General features: G+C 34.9%; 2 protein-coding genes across 2 annotated transcripts; both read left to right on the top strand.

Annotated features, from left to right (window-relative positions):
- The first annotated feature begins 1,123 nt into the window (after positions 1-1,123).
- On the top strand, positions 1,124-8,182 carry LOC128233387 (uncharacterized). Its single transcript, XM_052947041.1, has 4 exons — positions 1,124-1,867; positions 2,180-2,264; positions 3,309-3,795; positions 4,819-8,182. Exons 1-4 carry the CDS (start codon positions 1,342-1,344, stop codon positions 6,241-6,243), a joined length of 2,523 nt encoding a protein of 840 aa, XP_052803001.1. The 5' UTR covers positions 1,124-1,341; the 3' UTR covers positions 6,244-8,182.
- Positions 8,183-13,144: 4,962 nt separating this feature from the next.
- On the top strand, positions 13,145-16,515 carry LOC128235683 (uncharacterized). Its single transcript, XM_052950485.1, has 5 exons — positions 13,145-13,766; positions 14,091-14,178; positions 14,888-15,194; positions 15,543-15,767; positions 16,450-16,515. The coding sequence occupies exons 1-5, from the start codon at positions 13,718-13,720 to the stop codon at positions 16,513-16,515; spliced, it is 735 nt and encodes a 244-aa protein (XP_052806445.1). The 5' UTR covers positions 13,145-13,717.
- Positions 16,516-16,604: the final 89 nt, after the last annotated feature.

Below are 16,604 nucleotides of genomic sequence, written 5' to 3'. Positions count from 1 at the left end.
ACAACCAATGACTCCCTAAAGGGATCGAAATCTACCGATACAACCAAACTGGGAAACGACCCAACCAAAGACACATCGGACGGACTTAAGCATGCATATCAAACCGCACAAGAATACACAAACAAAGAACCATTGAATATACCGATGATTGAAGATAAAACTAAACAAAATAAATACCCAACAAAAGACACGGCGAAAGAAATGAAGCCTGCTGACTCAACAAAACAAGAAGAATCAACCAAAGACACGTCGAAGGAACTGAAACCCGGCATACTCTGGAGTTGGAGAAACAATTCGGGCCTGAATCCGTTAAAGCTAGCGACAACTTTTGGGCTTTTTCAAATATTTGGTATGATTTACAAATCGGAGGTAAGCATTGATTCGTTTGCTTCTAGGTTAGATTACCTATGACTATCGAACAGAGGAGTTTGATAAATAATAAACATAATAGCATACATTGTTGTGTATTACTTATTGATAATTATTTATTCAATGCTATTATCTTTGCTTTATTACACAACTGCTTCAAATGCTGACACTCTTATTCAAAATCAATATATACAATGTATGAAAAACATAAATTTTGACTGATAAACCTTAAACAACTTACTAAATAATGCATTTATGGAAAATATTAACTACTGATAACAAATTGTGACCGTGAATCTAATAGCAAAAAATATTAAATGATTGGTGAATGCTAAAAGATTTACTGTGGTCTACTATAGTCTTATAAGGTAGAAATACTGTGTTTTATGCTCTTTTGAAGTAAACTCGATATCCTTCATAAGAACCATTGTTTTTGACATTTGTTTATCCTTTTTGGAATATTTAAACTATTGTGGTACATCTTAGTTGGGAGTGAGAGTCCCTGCGTTAAGTTAAACAGTGAAAAGCTAACCATTTGACCGTACATTTTATAATATGTGGACATAGGTCCTGACAAGACTTTAAAATGTTTATTTCAATATCATATATTGGCTTATTTCTTCATATCTGTACGCCTACATGCTATTGAAATACTGTTTAAATAAACTTCCTTATTATCAAATTATATTTAAATTCTATTTATGTACTGTGCCATTGATTATTGTGTCAATAGCGCACAAATACAATAACAGTTTAGCCTTGGAGATTTGCTATTATCGGATTTGGCAATGACAGTTTGTGAAATATAGTAGTTTATGCAATCATTTTAGACATTGGCTTCGGGAAAGTCAACTCACGAAGAATTGTAAAACCGTGGAATGACAAATTTTAAGAGACAATATATTTTGAAGAGTATCATTTGTAGAGGAAAAGATTTTACTTTTTAAAACTAAACGCATTAACAACTTTAAAATGGAGACAATTGTGCTTGTAGATGAAGTAACAGAACAACAAAAAAATACTTTGGAAACAATTATCATGGATATAAAAGAGATCATCAATCGTCATGAAAAAAACGGAGAGGAATGTAGAAAAAAGGTGGAATCTATTGTCTCATTGCTAGATGATTTGAAAAAAGATGAAAATATTTTGGTCGGAATTGTAAATGAGACATCTACAAAAGAGAAGTATACAAATATTCTTTACATTGCCATCGAGAATTACGTCCCACTGTTGGGGCCATTCTTTGAGAGCTTGATTGAAAGATTCCCAAAGCTGATCAGTCTTCCACGTAAGGACGAAGAATACAAAGGCCACACCGCCTTCCACCTGGCAGTCTGCAAAAATAACCTCGAGCTAGCCAAAAAAATGCTTGATAAGGTTGGGCGCGCTGATAAAGAGGAATTATTCCGAGAATTCGCGACAGGGAGCAACTTTGAGGAAACTGTGATGCTCGGGGAATTGCCTTTGTTCACTGCTGCCTTGTCGTTTAACAAAGGTATTTAAAAACTGAAACCTTAACAAATGAACTTTTGTTTTCAATTCAAGCGTCGAACAAGCTGTTCCTCCTTATAACGAGATAACATTGTTCAAAGCTAACGAACAGTCAAATAACACTTGTAATTAGAGCTGTTACAAAATGCAAACGGGAGTTTTGTTTTCATTGAAAATCAAATCGACTTGACCTCGTGAACACAATAGTACATATTTATACACAAATCTCAGGATATCGTATACATCTCAATCCGTATTCACTACAATATTATTCACCTTTCAATACAAAGTAATTTTGTTGTCTTTTTTCTTTCAGAAATGTTTGAATTTTTGCTGAATGAAGGGGCGGATTTGTATGAAACAAACTCAACGAAAGACGATATATACCATGCGCTTATTAGGTAACCTTTAGATTTATTATGTAGAAATATCATCCGCTGATTGGGAAACATTTCAATTTTGCAATGTAAAAATGATCATGCGTTAAGAATAATACAGTTCGATATATTAAACAATGAAATTTTGAACATGCGTTGATTATATGACATTTCGGTATTACAATGGAAAAATGAAAATCGTTCTTTATATCTCATTTCGATAATACCATATAAAATGATTATTGTATACTTGATTTTTCGCTAAAGAATAACATCAACTTCATCAAAAGGTACATATATGCCACTAGTTTTCACACTTAAGGTTATATGTAGAAATACCACACTGTGATAGAAAATGCCTTGCATGTAATTTACATCACTGTTTGCTTTTGTTACATAAGGAATATAAAGTTTTGTAAAAAAAATAAGGCAATGTATTCGGAGTTGTTTTTAGGTCATCCTTGATTTTCTGTAACATCATTATTAAAGTTATGGTTACATGGCAAATAGTAAAAATCAAATGCTTTCAAAACATAATAATGTTCTCTATTCTCAAAGGTAATGGGTATGTAAAAGTTAACAAAATAGCCAAAACGAATATAAACTCCACTCCCGCTCTGTAAAAGTCATATTGCTTATATGATTTTAGGGGACATTAGATTAAACACTTTACAAGATCTGTCTGTTTGCGTATTTTTCTGCTCTTGTATGCATTTTCAGTCTCAACTATAGGTCATTTTTTAAGTTTTTTTGAAATGGAAACGCCGATTACAAACAAAGCATTTTGTAAGTGAAGTACATGCAAAAAAAACCCATTAAAGTTCATTCAGTACCGTATTGCAAATATTTCAAATGACTCTCTTAATTACTCGGGTATACTGTTGACAGCTTTAATACGAATGGGTCTAGGTAATAGAAATGTATATCTGATTTATTTTATGAAGAATCATTATTAAACGTACGCTTAAAATTGTTAAGAAAAAACACAACAAAATAAATATTTGAGAAGCTGTATATGTTGCAAATAACCTTATTCTTGGCAAAGTGCTACTTATGATATTTCACCAGGTATGCGGACTACTATCCGAACAAAGAAGACGAAGTCATCGAATTCCTAAGATTGGTCATGACTAAAGACGAAACAACACGGAAAGAAACCGAAGCCGTTGTTGGTGAAAATGCAGAAACAACCAATGACTCCTTAAAGGGATCAAAATCTACCGATACGACCAAACTGGGAAACAATCCAGCCAAAGACACCTCGAACGAACTTAAACATGCAGATCAAACCAAACAAGAATACACAAACAAAGAACCATCGAAGGTACCGATGTCTGAAGATAAAAGTAAACAAAATAAATACCCAACAAAAGACACGTCCAAAGAAATGAAACCTGCTGACACAACCAAACAAGAAGAATCAACCAAAGAAACGTCGAAAAAACTGAAACCCGGCTCACTCTGGAGTTGGAAAAACGATTCGGGCCTGAACCCGTTAGAGCTAGCGACAAAGTTTGGTCTATGTAAAACATTTGAGATGATTTACAACTCGGAGGTAAGCATTGATTCGTTTGCTTCTAGGTCAGATTACTTATGGCCAGCGAATAGAGGTGTTTGGTAGATTGTAAATTTAATACCGTACATGGTTGTGTATTACTTATTGAGCATTATTTAGGCAATGTCATTATCTTTGCTTTATTACACATCTGCTTCAAATGCTGTCATTATTAAATCTTTGCATGAAAACCCTAAGCTAGAATACGTAGTAGCGCTTGTTTCATGAAACAAGTATGCAATTAAGTTCATAATTGACCATTATAGACCAAAATCGTACTTAAGTTCGCACTATCTTCAGTAAACCATTCAAGCGTTTCATGGGTTAAAGTGGTTATATCCCGATAGAAAAAGTGTTTTATCTGGCAAACGTTTAAACCGATTAAGTTAAGAACTAGTTAACAATGGTCTTTCTGGTAACTCAAAACAGTAATTTAATCACTTCATGTTCCAATTTACTTATATTATGATTCTTCGTTAGACTTTTAAAAAGTGTTCGTTCCCTCTTCTGCGTTAAACAGCACAATCAATTAAAAATGAACACTATTTCATCTGATTGTAGTTTTATGGTTTTGATTTGCTTTGTTTATATATATATATATACATATATGACTTTGAGCTTTAGATTTGAGCTCTCAATTGTTCGCGCCATTTAATTTGTATTGAAAGCAAATATGCAATATTGTACTGTTATGATGCTAACAATTGCTAGAAGGGAATAAACTCCTGCAATAAAATTAAACGTCTTATACTTGTTAGTCTTCAAGGTTAGGCGTTTCAATTTTTTTTTTTTACATTCTGTACTATAGTTCATAATGACTTCATGATATACCGTTGTTAACAGTAATAACTTGTGTAAATCTGAAGACAAACCTGTATTCATTTAGGTCGCATTCACTCAATTTTACTGGTCATTGGTATCTGGGGGGTTTTAAAAATAAAACAGCAAGATTTCATTCCCTACTGGAGACTTTGGATATACGCATTAAAACTAATCTAAACAGAACAATACTCTTTATTTCAGCCGTACTTTATTGAACAAGGCAACGATGGACTGAACGACATTAAGACGTATGATATCACGGACTTGGACCCTGTCGTACCAAAAGATGTTTGTTACCCTTCTGCAGATTCAGGATTCATCCTGCAGTTCCTTTTCCAAATTCACCCTTCGCAGGCGTTCCCATTCATCCGTACACCCCAGGTCAGCAAAATTATTGAGGAGAAATGGAAATGCTACCGGTGGATTGTATATATTTGGTTTATTTTTCACTTAGTATTCATGAGCTTCCTCACGTGTTATGCAATTGAAAGATCGAAACAGAATCCCAATGACGGTAAGAATTTCAGTGTCGTTGCCAGCCCTTTGTTCAGGAAAAAAGTCTTTAGTAATAATTATGTTACAGTTTTTGCATTCATTACCCTCGTTTGGGGGGTTCTTTACCTTTCGCCCGAAATTGGAAAAAGGATCAAATTTGGCATTCCTTGCAAAAGAAAAGGAATCAGATCGAAAACAAATGAGAAGGGAATTTTGCAAACCATAAAGAAATGGGGAAAAAAAATAATACCGAATCCCTACAGTAATGCATCCTACAGAGTCTTAATGGCGCTTTTTTCAATCAGTCTAATTTTAGATTGTTGTTTTGCATTGGGGGTCGGGATAAATTCAGATTTCAAATACGAACAGTACTGTTTATACATCTCAGTGATTATTGGATGGCTGTTTGTTATTTTCTTCCTGAGAATTTCCAAGTATTTCAGTTTCTTTGGCGTTCTTCTTCAAAAGGTGATTTTCGGCGATGTTCTTCGGTTTATACTCGTATTTCTCCTTGTAATTCTTGGATTCGGGACGGCGATGTTTATGGCAATTCAGGGTTCGCCTGTTACAGATAAAAAAGAGTATTGCACCTTTGGCAGAACATTGATCTCATTGATAACTCTGATAGCTGGAATAGGTGACCCGCCAGATTTTTACGATACTAGACACCCCGGAATATGCATCGCAATCTTTATAATGTACATCGTCATGATAACTATAATCATTCTGAATGCTCTGATTGCTATGATGGGAACAACATGCTCGGAACTGGTTGGAAACGTTGAAAACAAACATACTCACGATCGATATTGGAAATTAGAACGTCTCTCCGTGATCTTGTTCTTGGAAAGCATTATTCCTGAACAACGTATAAAAAGGGTCGGGAAGGAGGTCATTACGGGCAGAGAAAAGAGACGACATCTGGAAATACGTTCCTTAAAAAAATTAGACAGCAACGAGATCGTTGACAAAAGAGCAAATACTCATACAACTAAAGAATTGCCAAGACAAAAAGAGCATAAAAATGCAAAGATGGACATTTATCACATCAACCAATGTGAGCATTATAAACCATACGAATTCACTAGGTCTACTTGTATTTGTCCCCAGGATTCGACAAATAATTACTAAGACTTATTCTGCCTCACTGCAGTTATTTTACAGTTTATCATTTATGCTCAAATAAACAAAGTTTATGTGCACAAAATAGTTTCGTGTTTTGAAAGCTGCATTTTAATGTAGAGTGAAATGAGTTACGATAATCGAATTTTCAATCCTTTCTTACATATTTGACTACCTTAAAATTTCTTTTTAAAACATATATCTATATGTTCGGTGTAAGAATGTTTAAAATCAAAAGGAGACAAGTTGATAAATGTTTTATTAGAGAACTGGATACAAACGTCTAATGTGCATGAAAATTAAAATAGCTATATATATATAATATTATGTTAATGTATATCAGTACTGTAGATTAGTTCCACAAAATAACATACATATTTAGAGTGTGTGAATACAATATGCATACATCAAAAGACATATTTTCAAACATATATATATATATATATATGTTTGAAAATCTACAGTTCATTTTCAGCAGTCGAACATAAATCCATCGCAACATGTTTTGGGGTAATATGGAGTTGACTTAATTTAACGAAAAAGTTTTTATCAGATTTGGTTAAAAGGGGCATTTGAATTTCTTTTTCAGAAAAAGTCTGTTGACAATATAACTATCCTTTTTTAAAAAAAAATGCACAAGGCTACTTAATTAACAGTGTTTTGTGGGTTCTTTGCGATATATTTTTAAATAAGAAAAATGTTCAATAACTTTATGAAATATAGTGGTTTAAATTCCCTGGTAACAAAAATGCAAATATCGGGTGGGGGAGGGGGTTAAAAAGTTGCAATCACCACAAAGCCACAATACATTGTTGATTGTCTAGTATTGATTATTCATTTTGTATAAAGACATTTCCGAAATAAAAATGCATTGAAAATCTTATTAGATTTTCTTTCGCAAAATTTGCTCAACTCCATGTACACCATGTTGCAACGGCTGTGTATTATGCTAGCTAAATATTGAAACTCAAAGAACAATAAAAATGATTTTTGTTTAATTATTTTTGTTTTGGTCCTTCAACAAAGCTCATTCAGTATAACTATTTCAACATCTTCTGATTAGATAAACAGTATTTATCCAAACTTCTCATGTAAAAATCATTTATATTTTAGCCGCTTCTTTATTGATTGATTTAATGTTTTGAAGTTGTATTCTTATCGTTGTTACCTTACTGCCCGGTTGATACCTGTGTGTGCCGCCCTACCGGTCCATCTGTTCTGTCAGGGAGATCCTTAGGTAAATGGTCAGCGGTCCGACATTGTGCTGTCATCGATTCGGCTGCCCTTTGTCAGTTTGGATGACGTAGGGATCTCCCGTTAACTATATACCCAGCGATCATTTTAGGGTCAACAGTTTGTCTTTGATATTGGATAGCCCTTTTTGTCTGAGAGCACCCGTAAATCTGATTAGTATTTAGTAATCTAGTATTTTGACCTTACTTAAATTTCCATTACTCGTTGTTTAAATTAAGTAACGAAATCAGTTGTTAAACCGGTAAATAGTAATTGTTTACCAACTATGAATTTAAATATGTTTATTGTGTGAGAGCCCATGCCATTGTTGTTTGACAATTATACATTGATGTACATAATTCGACACTAGAAAACCGTACATAAAGTTTGATGATAAAGAGTTAACTGTTCATGGTGTTTTCACATATCCCTGGTTAGTTTGCCTTGACTTCATAGGTTGTTACATATTATGTATTTGCTGTATTCGTTTTGTTATTATTACATTTTGCGTGAATTTGTACTGTTTGGCTATTCATTAAACTTGATTTTACGCTTTGCTTTGTCAGAATGTTTGTGATTTCTTGTGACAATCAAACAAATACGAACTTGCACTGAACATTGACAAAGCAAATGCCAACATCTTCTCATAAATATATTCAATTTTCGAGCATTTTCTTTTGTGCAAAACAATAACAGTAGAATAAAATTGCTCCAAGATAAATTCGTTGTTATTACATCTACCAAATATCTTTTTAAACTGTATGACTTTGTAGTATACTGATCTCGGATTCTGTGGTACTTAAGGTGATAATAAAATTTAAGTAACTGCTTAGTTACTTGATATAATTAACACTTCTAACATTTTATAACATAGGCATTTAAATAACAACATGGAAACAATGAAAGCACACCGATTTAATTTATCAGGGTAACACAATACGGTTATTTGTACTGCGTTTTGATCCGGGAGGTTGTATTCAACTTGAGTGGATTTTTGCAGATTCGGATATCTCGAGGCGCAAGCCGAGTGAAATCAAAATCTGCAAAAATCCACGAGATTCGAATACAACATTCAGTATCAAAACGTAGTACTAATAACCCTTTAAGTATAAACATTACTGGATAGATCACTTAAAAGCCACATGTTTTCATTATAAATGTCATTTATGAAGTGACGTAACAAGAGTGGAATACGACTTAATTGCACTGGAGTGAAATACGGAATACCATATTTTGCGATATGTATTGCGTGTGGATTTATGATAAATAAATCTAGATATCTTATAAATTCATATACATGGAGGGGCCATAGGACTCTATCATAACTGCATTACTACTATTATGAGAAAAAATCAACATTAATAGATTTTAACCTAAAAAAACGAGCAGGGGTTGTTCTTGTCAAATAATTGTTGGTCACACCAAAACAGTTAGGTATACGAATGTGTTAACATTACAATTAAGTTTTCAATGATTTATCAAACGTTTAAGTATTTCTGATGGTTTTTCGACAAAAAAACATGTAGGTCATTGATCTGGCAGTGAACACATCATTACGAGATATCGCGAGACCAACAGTGAAACGACTCTAGGAAAGACCTGTATACAAACTTCCCAGGAAATTCACACAACAATTAAATGACTTTGATTTTACCCCGACGGCCTCAAAGAAAATCAAACCCAAGCGTGGTCTTTAAATCCAAATATTTACGGATCACATGTTAAGAATTGCATGCGAAGCATTTTCGTGTTCGGTACACAGTAATTACAATGCCGCCTTGCTCCTTCGACAGAATTGTTAATTGTAATTAACTGTAATTGTTAATTCATAATATTTGGAGGTAAAACTTAAGAATAACAAACTGTGAGTGGTCCTTTCCGACCTTGCGTCAACAAGAGAATGGCAACTGTGGTCTGGTGAGATTCGGATCCATCAGGCGTGTCATTTACATAACAATTGGTGATTGAACAATGCTAGATCTCAGATCTAAGATGCCTATCAGCTTAGTTTATTCACTTCTCCACCCCCATGCTTTGAGTGACACGTAACTAAATGGTTTTGTTGTCGGTTTGGTACAGCATGGCCCGAGATCCGCCATAAGGATTATTACAATACAATTACAATATAGTATCAGTCACCATGCGTGAGTAACGACAGCTGAAGTAAAGAACTCGAAAACCGTAAAATGGATGGGGGTAAGGGTGTAGTTTATGAAGTAAGGGACAGGAACGTCACTATCATGTAGTGGCTTTACTTCAGGGAGATTAAATATGTTGATCGGACTCTCCGGACCATCTTTCAGTTCTGACCCATTTTAGATAATGGCATCGATGCTAATACTATCAGAGTCGAAATCAAACCTAATGAATTTATAGCTAGCGTCGACCAGGGCCATGAAGACAATGGAGAAAACTCGCACACAGAGCCAGTATTCCGAGTACAGGTGACAGCCACATGCTTGCAATCCGCAGCACCACGGAAGTGTGGAATTTGCCATCTCTTTTCATCAAACTGCACAGTTGTAATAGGGCACTGAATCAACTCAGCAACAAACAAGGCTTTGATTACATCGCTTACTTCATTAATGATGAAGGAGACTGTGTTCAGAGCAACTCTGAGGTAAAAGAAACATTAATAATAGCAAGATAATTGACACCGCTGACCAGGTGCCATAGACTATTGGACATCTTGAGACCAGGAGGAATATATGTTTTTACCATGTGTCCTCTCTTCTGCAGGAAGGCCTCTGGGAAGCATTGTGAAGTTGTAGAAGGCATTTTAATATTCTGTCTTTGGCTCATTTATTAGAGTGCTATGATGACCATAGCTTTCTCTTCTAAGGTCAGACAACCATTTCCTGGCCCACCTCGGTTTACTTTTTCGCCCTTGTTGAACCTTCCCTGGAAAATAAAAAAGCAAAACAAAATTATTACCTGATACTGCTGAAAAAGTCTAGACGAGATCTGTCCACGGTAGTATAATGTTTCGACTTCCAACCCAAAGTGCCCGGACAGCTCATTCTCGAGCAGTGATTGACCAAGTCACTGGGCAAAGCGGCAGTTGCGTTTATGTCTCGAGGTGCGTATTTTGGTTTCGAGTAATAAAGCAGGCAGGCATACAGCTCGCAGAGGTTGGTAGAAAAAGTATTATTTTACGTGAAAAAAATGACCTACTTTTTCACTATACATGTTAAATAAATATCAAATCAGAATTTGTTAACACTATACAGCCATCAGAGATGACACCGTTTACCAAATGTTTTTAAAATTTGTAAAAATGTTTGCTCCCGTCTGATGTTGCTTAACCTTGAAGCAGAGCCTAGATTTTGACCAGACATGATAAAATCAAACATGGCTTGGATTTGAGACATGCATTGAACATTTGGTTGAATATGAGTCTGCAGTTCTTAGAATTGATAAGGCTCTAATTAATGACAATTCCAGGTAAATGTTCAAAATGCAAGGCAGTTTATTATATCTACATATTCTTCTCCATAATTCATGCAACTGGTACTACAAAACTGCCACAATATTGGGTAAGGCACCCAAAACTTTCAAAATGTTGGTTGAGTTCACCAAAACTGCCAATACTTGGTTCAGTTCACCAGAACTGCCATTTTGTTGGTTGCATACATCAAAACTGCCATAATGCATGTTGGTTAGGAGCACAAAACTGCCATAATGTTGGCTGAGTGCGCAACACTGCCATAATATTGGCTGAGTGCTCAACACTGCCATAATATTGGCTGAGTGCTCAACACTGCCATAATGTTGGCTGAGTGCGTTTCATAACCTCTTTGAATCAATTTATTGACTGCATACTATTTGAAGAGTCTTTGCGTCGACCGAACGTTGCAAAACAAGGTCGGCGTTGGATTTTAGAATCATGTCATATGTCATGCAGTAGCTAAATAGATCACAGTAGCAATGCTATCAACTCACTGACAGTACAAAAGATGCGAAACACGGTGTGTACCTGTACTTGTACTTGTACGTATAGAAGTTGTACTTCATATTAATACTATTTTGAAATATCTCTATATCAATACACTTGTTGGCTCCGTGATACACGCATAAAGTACTGGCCTCGTGCTTTTGAATACTCCATCAGTATAGTGCAATTAACAGGGACCAACCGATATGCCATTGATATGCCTAGTTTATGCAATATTCTACATTCAAGAGTTGGTTAATAACATTCATCAATAAGGACACGTATTTTAATACATTTGTTTTAATTACAAATGCGACTTAACTTAAGACTTAAGGCTGCCTTTTAATTTTTGTTTAATTTTGGCGTCAAATGGATCCACTAAATTAGCGTTTTGTTAAGAATATTTTATTCGTAATTATTGCTTTTGTAAAACTTGTGTAGTTTTACCAGCGCTTTATTTAAAGGTCATAATTAAGTTTTCATAAAGCAAAATAGGAAATAATCATTTGTGCCTTGTTACACGTTTTTCATTTGGCATTGGGTGTTCCATAGTAAACATCCCACATGGTCATCTGAATTGTTTTTCCGTTATGTATATATTTTACTAAAAGAATATAAATGTCAGTTTTCTTCTTGTGAGACATCTTTGATTAATACAATGACTCTTGTTAACCAGTTAAAAGCTAACCAGTATCCATACATTTTATAGCACGTGGACATAGGTCCTGACAATACTTGTTTGTTTTCATGACATATATTGGCTTATTTCTTTAAATATGTAGGCCTACATGAAATTAAAATAAACTTTAATTAAACTTCCTTAATATTAGTAAGTATATATCAATTCTATGAAATGGCTTATTTTAAGAACGGTTATATTGATTATTTAATAGCACGTGTGCAAAAAGCGTGCAAAAACGATAACATTTTAACCTTGGGGCTTTGAAGTTATCGGATATCGCAATGTCATTTGTGAAATCTGATGCAATCATTTTAAACATTGGTTTTGGAATCGGCAACTTACAAATAATTGAAAGACCGCAAAGGGACAATTTTAAAGAGACAATAAATATTGAGGAGTATAATTCGTTTAGGATTTCTTTTGTTAACAATTAAACGCATTAATATGAGTTCTAAAATGGAGTCAAATAAGATTAAAGGTACAATAGACGAACCTGAATATAAATGTTTGACAAAAGCTATCCAGGAAATAAAAGAGATCTACAATGTTTCTAAAAGAAAACTACGGAATGAAAAACGGAAAAACGGAAAAGAAATCGATTGTGCTAGATTGGAAAATAAATGGAAGCAAGTTGGTCAAAATGATAAATGAGACATCTACAAAAGACTAGAACTCCGCGAGTCGGATGTGTCGCCTGACGAATTATTTACTGTCGACATTATAGCTGTTAGATTGGCATTTTATTTATTTATAGACAATGATGTTGCCATTTAACTTTCAAGTGTGGGTGGCATTTGATAGTTTACGAGATATGCCACGGACAAAACCTAAGCAAGAAAATTAACAAAGGGCAATAACTCTAAACATATGGCAGCAAGGGTAACGGTTCTTGTGCACTGCACTTGCCCTTAATGAGATCTATCTAGCTATGAAGTTTCAAGTTGATACCTCTTATATTCTTCAAGATATGCCCCGGACAAAACTTTAAGCATGAAAATTAACAAAGGGCAATAACTTTAAAACTAAGAAAGCAAAGTTACTGTTATTGTGCACTGCACTTGCCCTCCATGAGATCTATCTACATATGAAGTTTCAAGTTAATAACTCTTATATTCTACAAGATATGCCCCGGACAAAACTTTAAGCATGAAAAATAACAAAGGGCAATAACTCTAAAAATATGGAAGCAAGAGTAACAGTTCTTGTGCACTGCACTTGCCCTCAATTAGATCTATCTACATATGAAATTTCAAGTTGATACCACTAATAGTTTAGGAGATATACCCCGGACAAGCGAAAATGGGACGCGGACGCCGCCGCAACCGACGCCGCCACCGACGCCCCTATATGTCGTCTTTTCAGGCGACACAATAAGTGCACAAATATTATTTACATCGCCATCGAGAATTACGTCCCACAGTTGCGGCCATTCTTGGAGAGCTTGATTGAAAAATACCCAGAGCTGATATCTCTTCCGCGTAAGGACGAAAAGTATTACGGCCACACCGCCTTCCACCTTGCAGTCTGCAAAAATTACACAGAACTTGCCAAAAAATGCTTGACAGGTTGGAGACGTTGATAAAGAGAAATTATTCAAAGAACGCGCGACAGGGAGCAACTTTGAGCAAACTGTGATGCTCGGAGAACTGCCTCTGTTCACTGCTGCCTTGTCGTTAAACAAAGGTAAGTTAAATCGGATTTTTATAGCTTGAACTGTTGAGTTCATTAAACGTAAAAATACTTTTTTTAACAATTTGAACTCGTGTGTTCAATTTAACCGTCGAAAAATATGCTCCACGATATAACGATGTTATGTGTTATAAATTTATCAGTCAAACGCCATCTGCATGCTTTTACAAACATGAAAAACGGGATTCTTTTTCATTGAATCAAATTTCTTAACCCTTGAAACTTAAAAATGTTTATACATAAGGCTAATGGAATCGTAGATATCTTTTGATCCGTTTTCGATACAAATCAATATTGTTTTTGTCTTTTTGATTACAGAAATGTTTGAAGATTTGCTGGATTATAAAGAAGCGAATTTACATGAAAGAAACTCAAAGGAAGACGATATATACCATGCGCTGATTAGGTAAAATTTTACCATTACAAGGTTAAAAGGTATTATTTCGATATGGCAATGTTAATATGATAATGCGTTCATTAGGTAACATTTCGATATTAACATGTAAACTGAGCATTCGTGGGCTTAATAACATTCAAATGTATACTTATTAAAATGTGTTACTATTTTCTACTAAAGTATGACACCTACTAAATCAAAAAGTACATAACGGCCCCTAATGTCACCACTTTATGTAAAATGTTACCAACATATTACTCACTTTAAGGTTTGAATTGTTTGCAGGAAGCCAATCATTTACTTCAGTTACAAGGCAAATTTTAAAAAAGCGAATGCAATAATAGCACATTCTACTTTCAAGTTAATGGGTTTGTTACGGTTCAGAAAATCTTTAAGAAATAGAAATGAGGCGTTATGGTGTGCATTGCACGAGGGAGAAAACAATACATACAAGTTCTGAAATCTTTCTCAATCATAATGTAAACCTATAATCCGAATTTCATGAGTATGCGGTTGACTGTTTGTTTTTAAATATTTGAAGTACAAATGGGTTTAGTAACAAGTTTTCCCAAGTTTTTATCATTTAACATAGGATCAATTCATCATAAAACTAAGGCCTTCAGTTTTTAAGAACTTTCTTCACACGCTAAAAAGTTACAAACTGTTTATGTAGAATTTACTTTATTCTCGGCAAATTGCAACCAATAATATTTTACAGGTATGCTCACTACTATCCAAACAAAGAAGACGAAGTCATCGAAATACTTAAATTAATCCAGACTCAAGACGAAACAAAGCAGAACGGAACCAAAGCTGATGTTGAAAATGCAGATACCACCAACGACATTTCGAAGACAGTGAAGCATGCTGATAAAATCACACTAGAAGACCAAACCAAAGACACGTCGAAAGAACCGAAGCCTGGCATTCTCTGGAGTATGAAAAATGACTCGGGTCTGAATCCTTTAGAGCTAGCGACAAAGAGTGGTCTTTGTAAAATATTTGGGACGATATACAACTCGGAGGTAAGCACGATTCGTTTGTTTATAGGTAAGATTACTTTTTCCTAGCGAACAGTGGTGTTTGACAAATTGGAAACATACTATCATACATGGTGGTGCTACTTATTGAGCATTATTTATTCAATGCTACTGTCTTTGCTTTATCACACATCTGCTTCAAATGATGTCATTATTAAATATTTGCACGTAAACCTTCTGCTAGAATACATAAGTAGCGCTTGTTTCATGAAACAAGTATGCAATCATGTTTATAATGGACAATAATGTACCAAAATCGTACTAGAGAGACTACTGGAGACTTTCGTTATACGCATAACAACTAATCTAAACAGAACGTACACTTTATTTCAGCCGTACTTTATTGAGCACGGAAACGATGGCTTGAACGATATTAAAACGTATGATATCACGGACTTGGACCCTGTTGTAACAAGCGATGCTTGTAACGATTTCGCAGATTCAGGATCCATCCTGCAGTTCCTTTTCCAAATTCACCCTTCGCTGGCATTCCCATTCATCCGCACGCCTCAGGTCAGCAAAATTATTGAGGAGAAATGGAAATACTACAAGTGGATTGTATATATTTAGTTTATTTTGCACTTAGTATTCATGAGCTTCCTCAGTGGTATGCAACGGAAAGATCGAAACATAATACCAATGACGAGGAAGGATGTTCAATGTCGATACCAGCCCTTCGTTCAGTAATAAAGTCTTTGGTAAAAAAAAACAGTTACAGCTTTTGCATTCATGAGCCTTTTTCGGGGGATTCTTTACGTTTCGCCTGAAATTAATAAATTGGCAGAATATGGTATTCCTTGCAAAAGAAAAGGAATCTGATCAGAGCGAAATGAGAAGAGCTTGCAAACATATTTTGGTACCATTTGGAAATGGACAAAAACCACAAAGCTGAATCCCTACAGTAATGGATCCTACAGAGGCCTGATGGCGCTTTTTTTCAATAAGTCTCATTTTAGATAGCTGTTTTGCACTGGCGGTTGGGATAAATCAAGATTTCAAATACGAACAGTACTGTTTATACGTCTCAGTGATTATTGGATGGCTGTTTGTTATATTCTTCCTGAGAGTTTTCAAGTATTTCAGTTTCTTAGGCATTCTTCTTCAAATTGTGATTTTCGGTGATGTTATTCGGTTTATATTCTTTTTTTCTTTTCATTATATTTGGATTCGGAACGGCGATGTTAATGGCCATTCAGGGCTCGCCTGCTACAGATGAATCAGAGTATTCCACCTATGGCAGAACCTTGCTCTCGATGATAAAACTGATCGGCGGAGTAGGAGACCCGCCCAGTTTTTACGATACTAGACACCCCGGAATATGCGTCGCCATCTTTTTAATGTACATAGCAATGACATCTGTAGTAATTCTGAACGCTCTGATCGCTATGATGGGAA

The sequence above is a fragment of the Mya arenaria genome, chromosome 5, assembly GCF_026914265.1.
Source record: "Mya arenaria isolate MELC-2E11 chromosome 5, ASM2691426v1".
Taxonomy (NCBI): Eukaryota; Metazoa; Mollusca; class Bivalvia; order Myida; family Myidae; genus Mya; species Mya arenaria.
The sequence above is the reverse complement of the archived record's forward strand: the minus strand, read 5'-3'. Positions and strand labels throughout refer to the sequence as shown.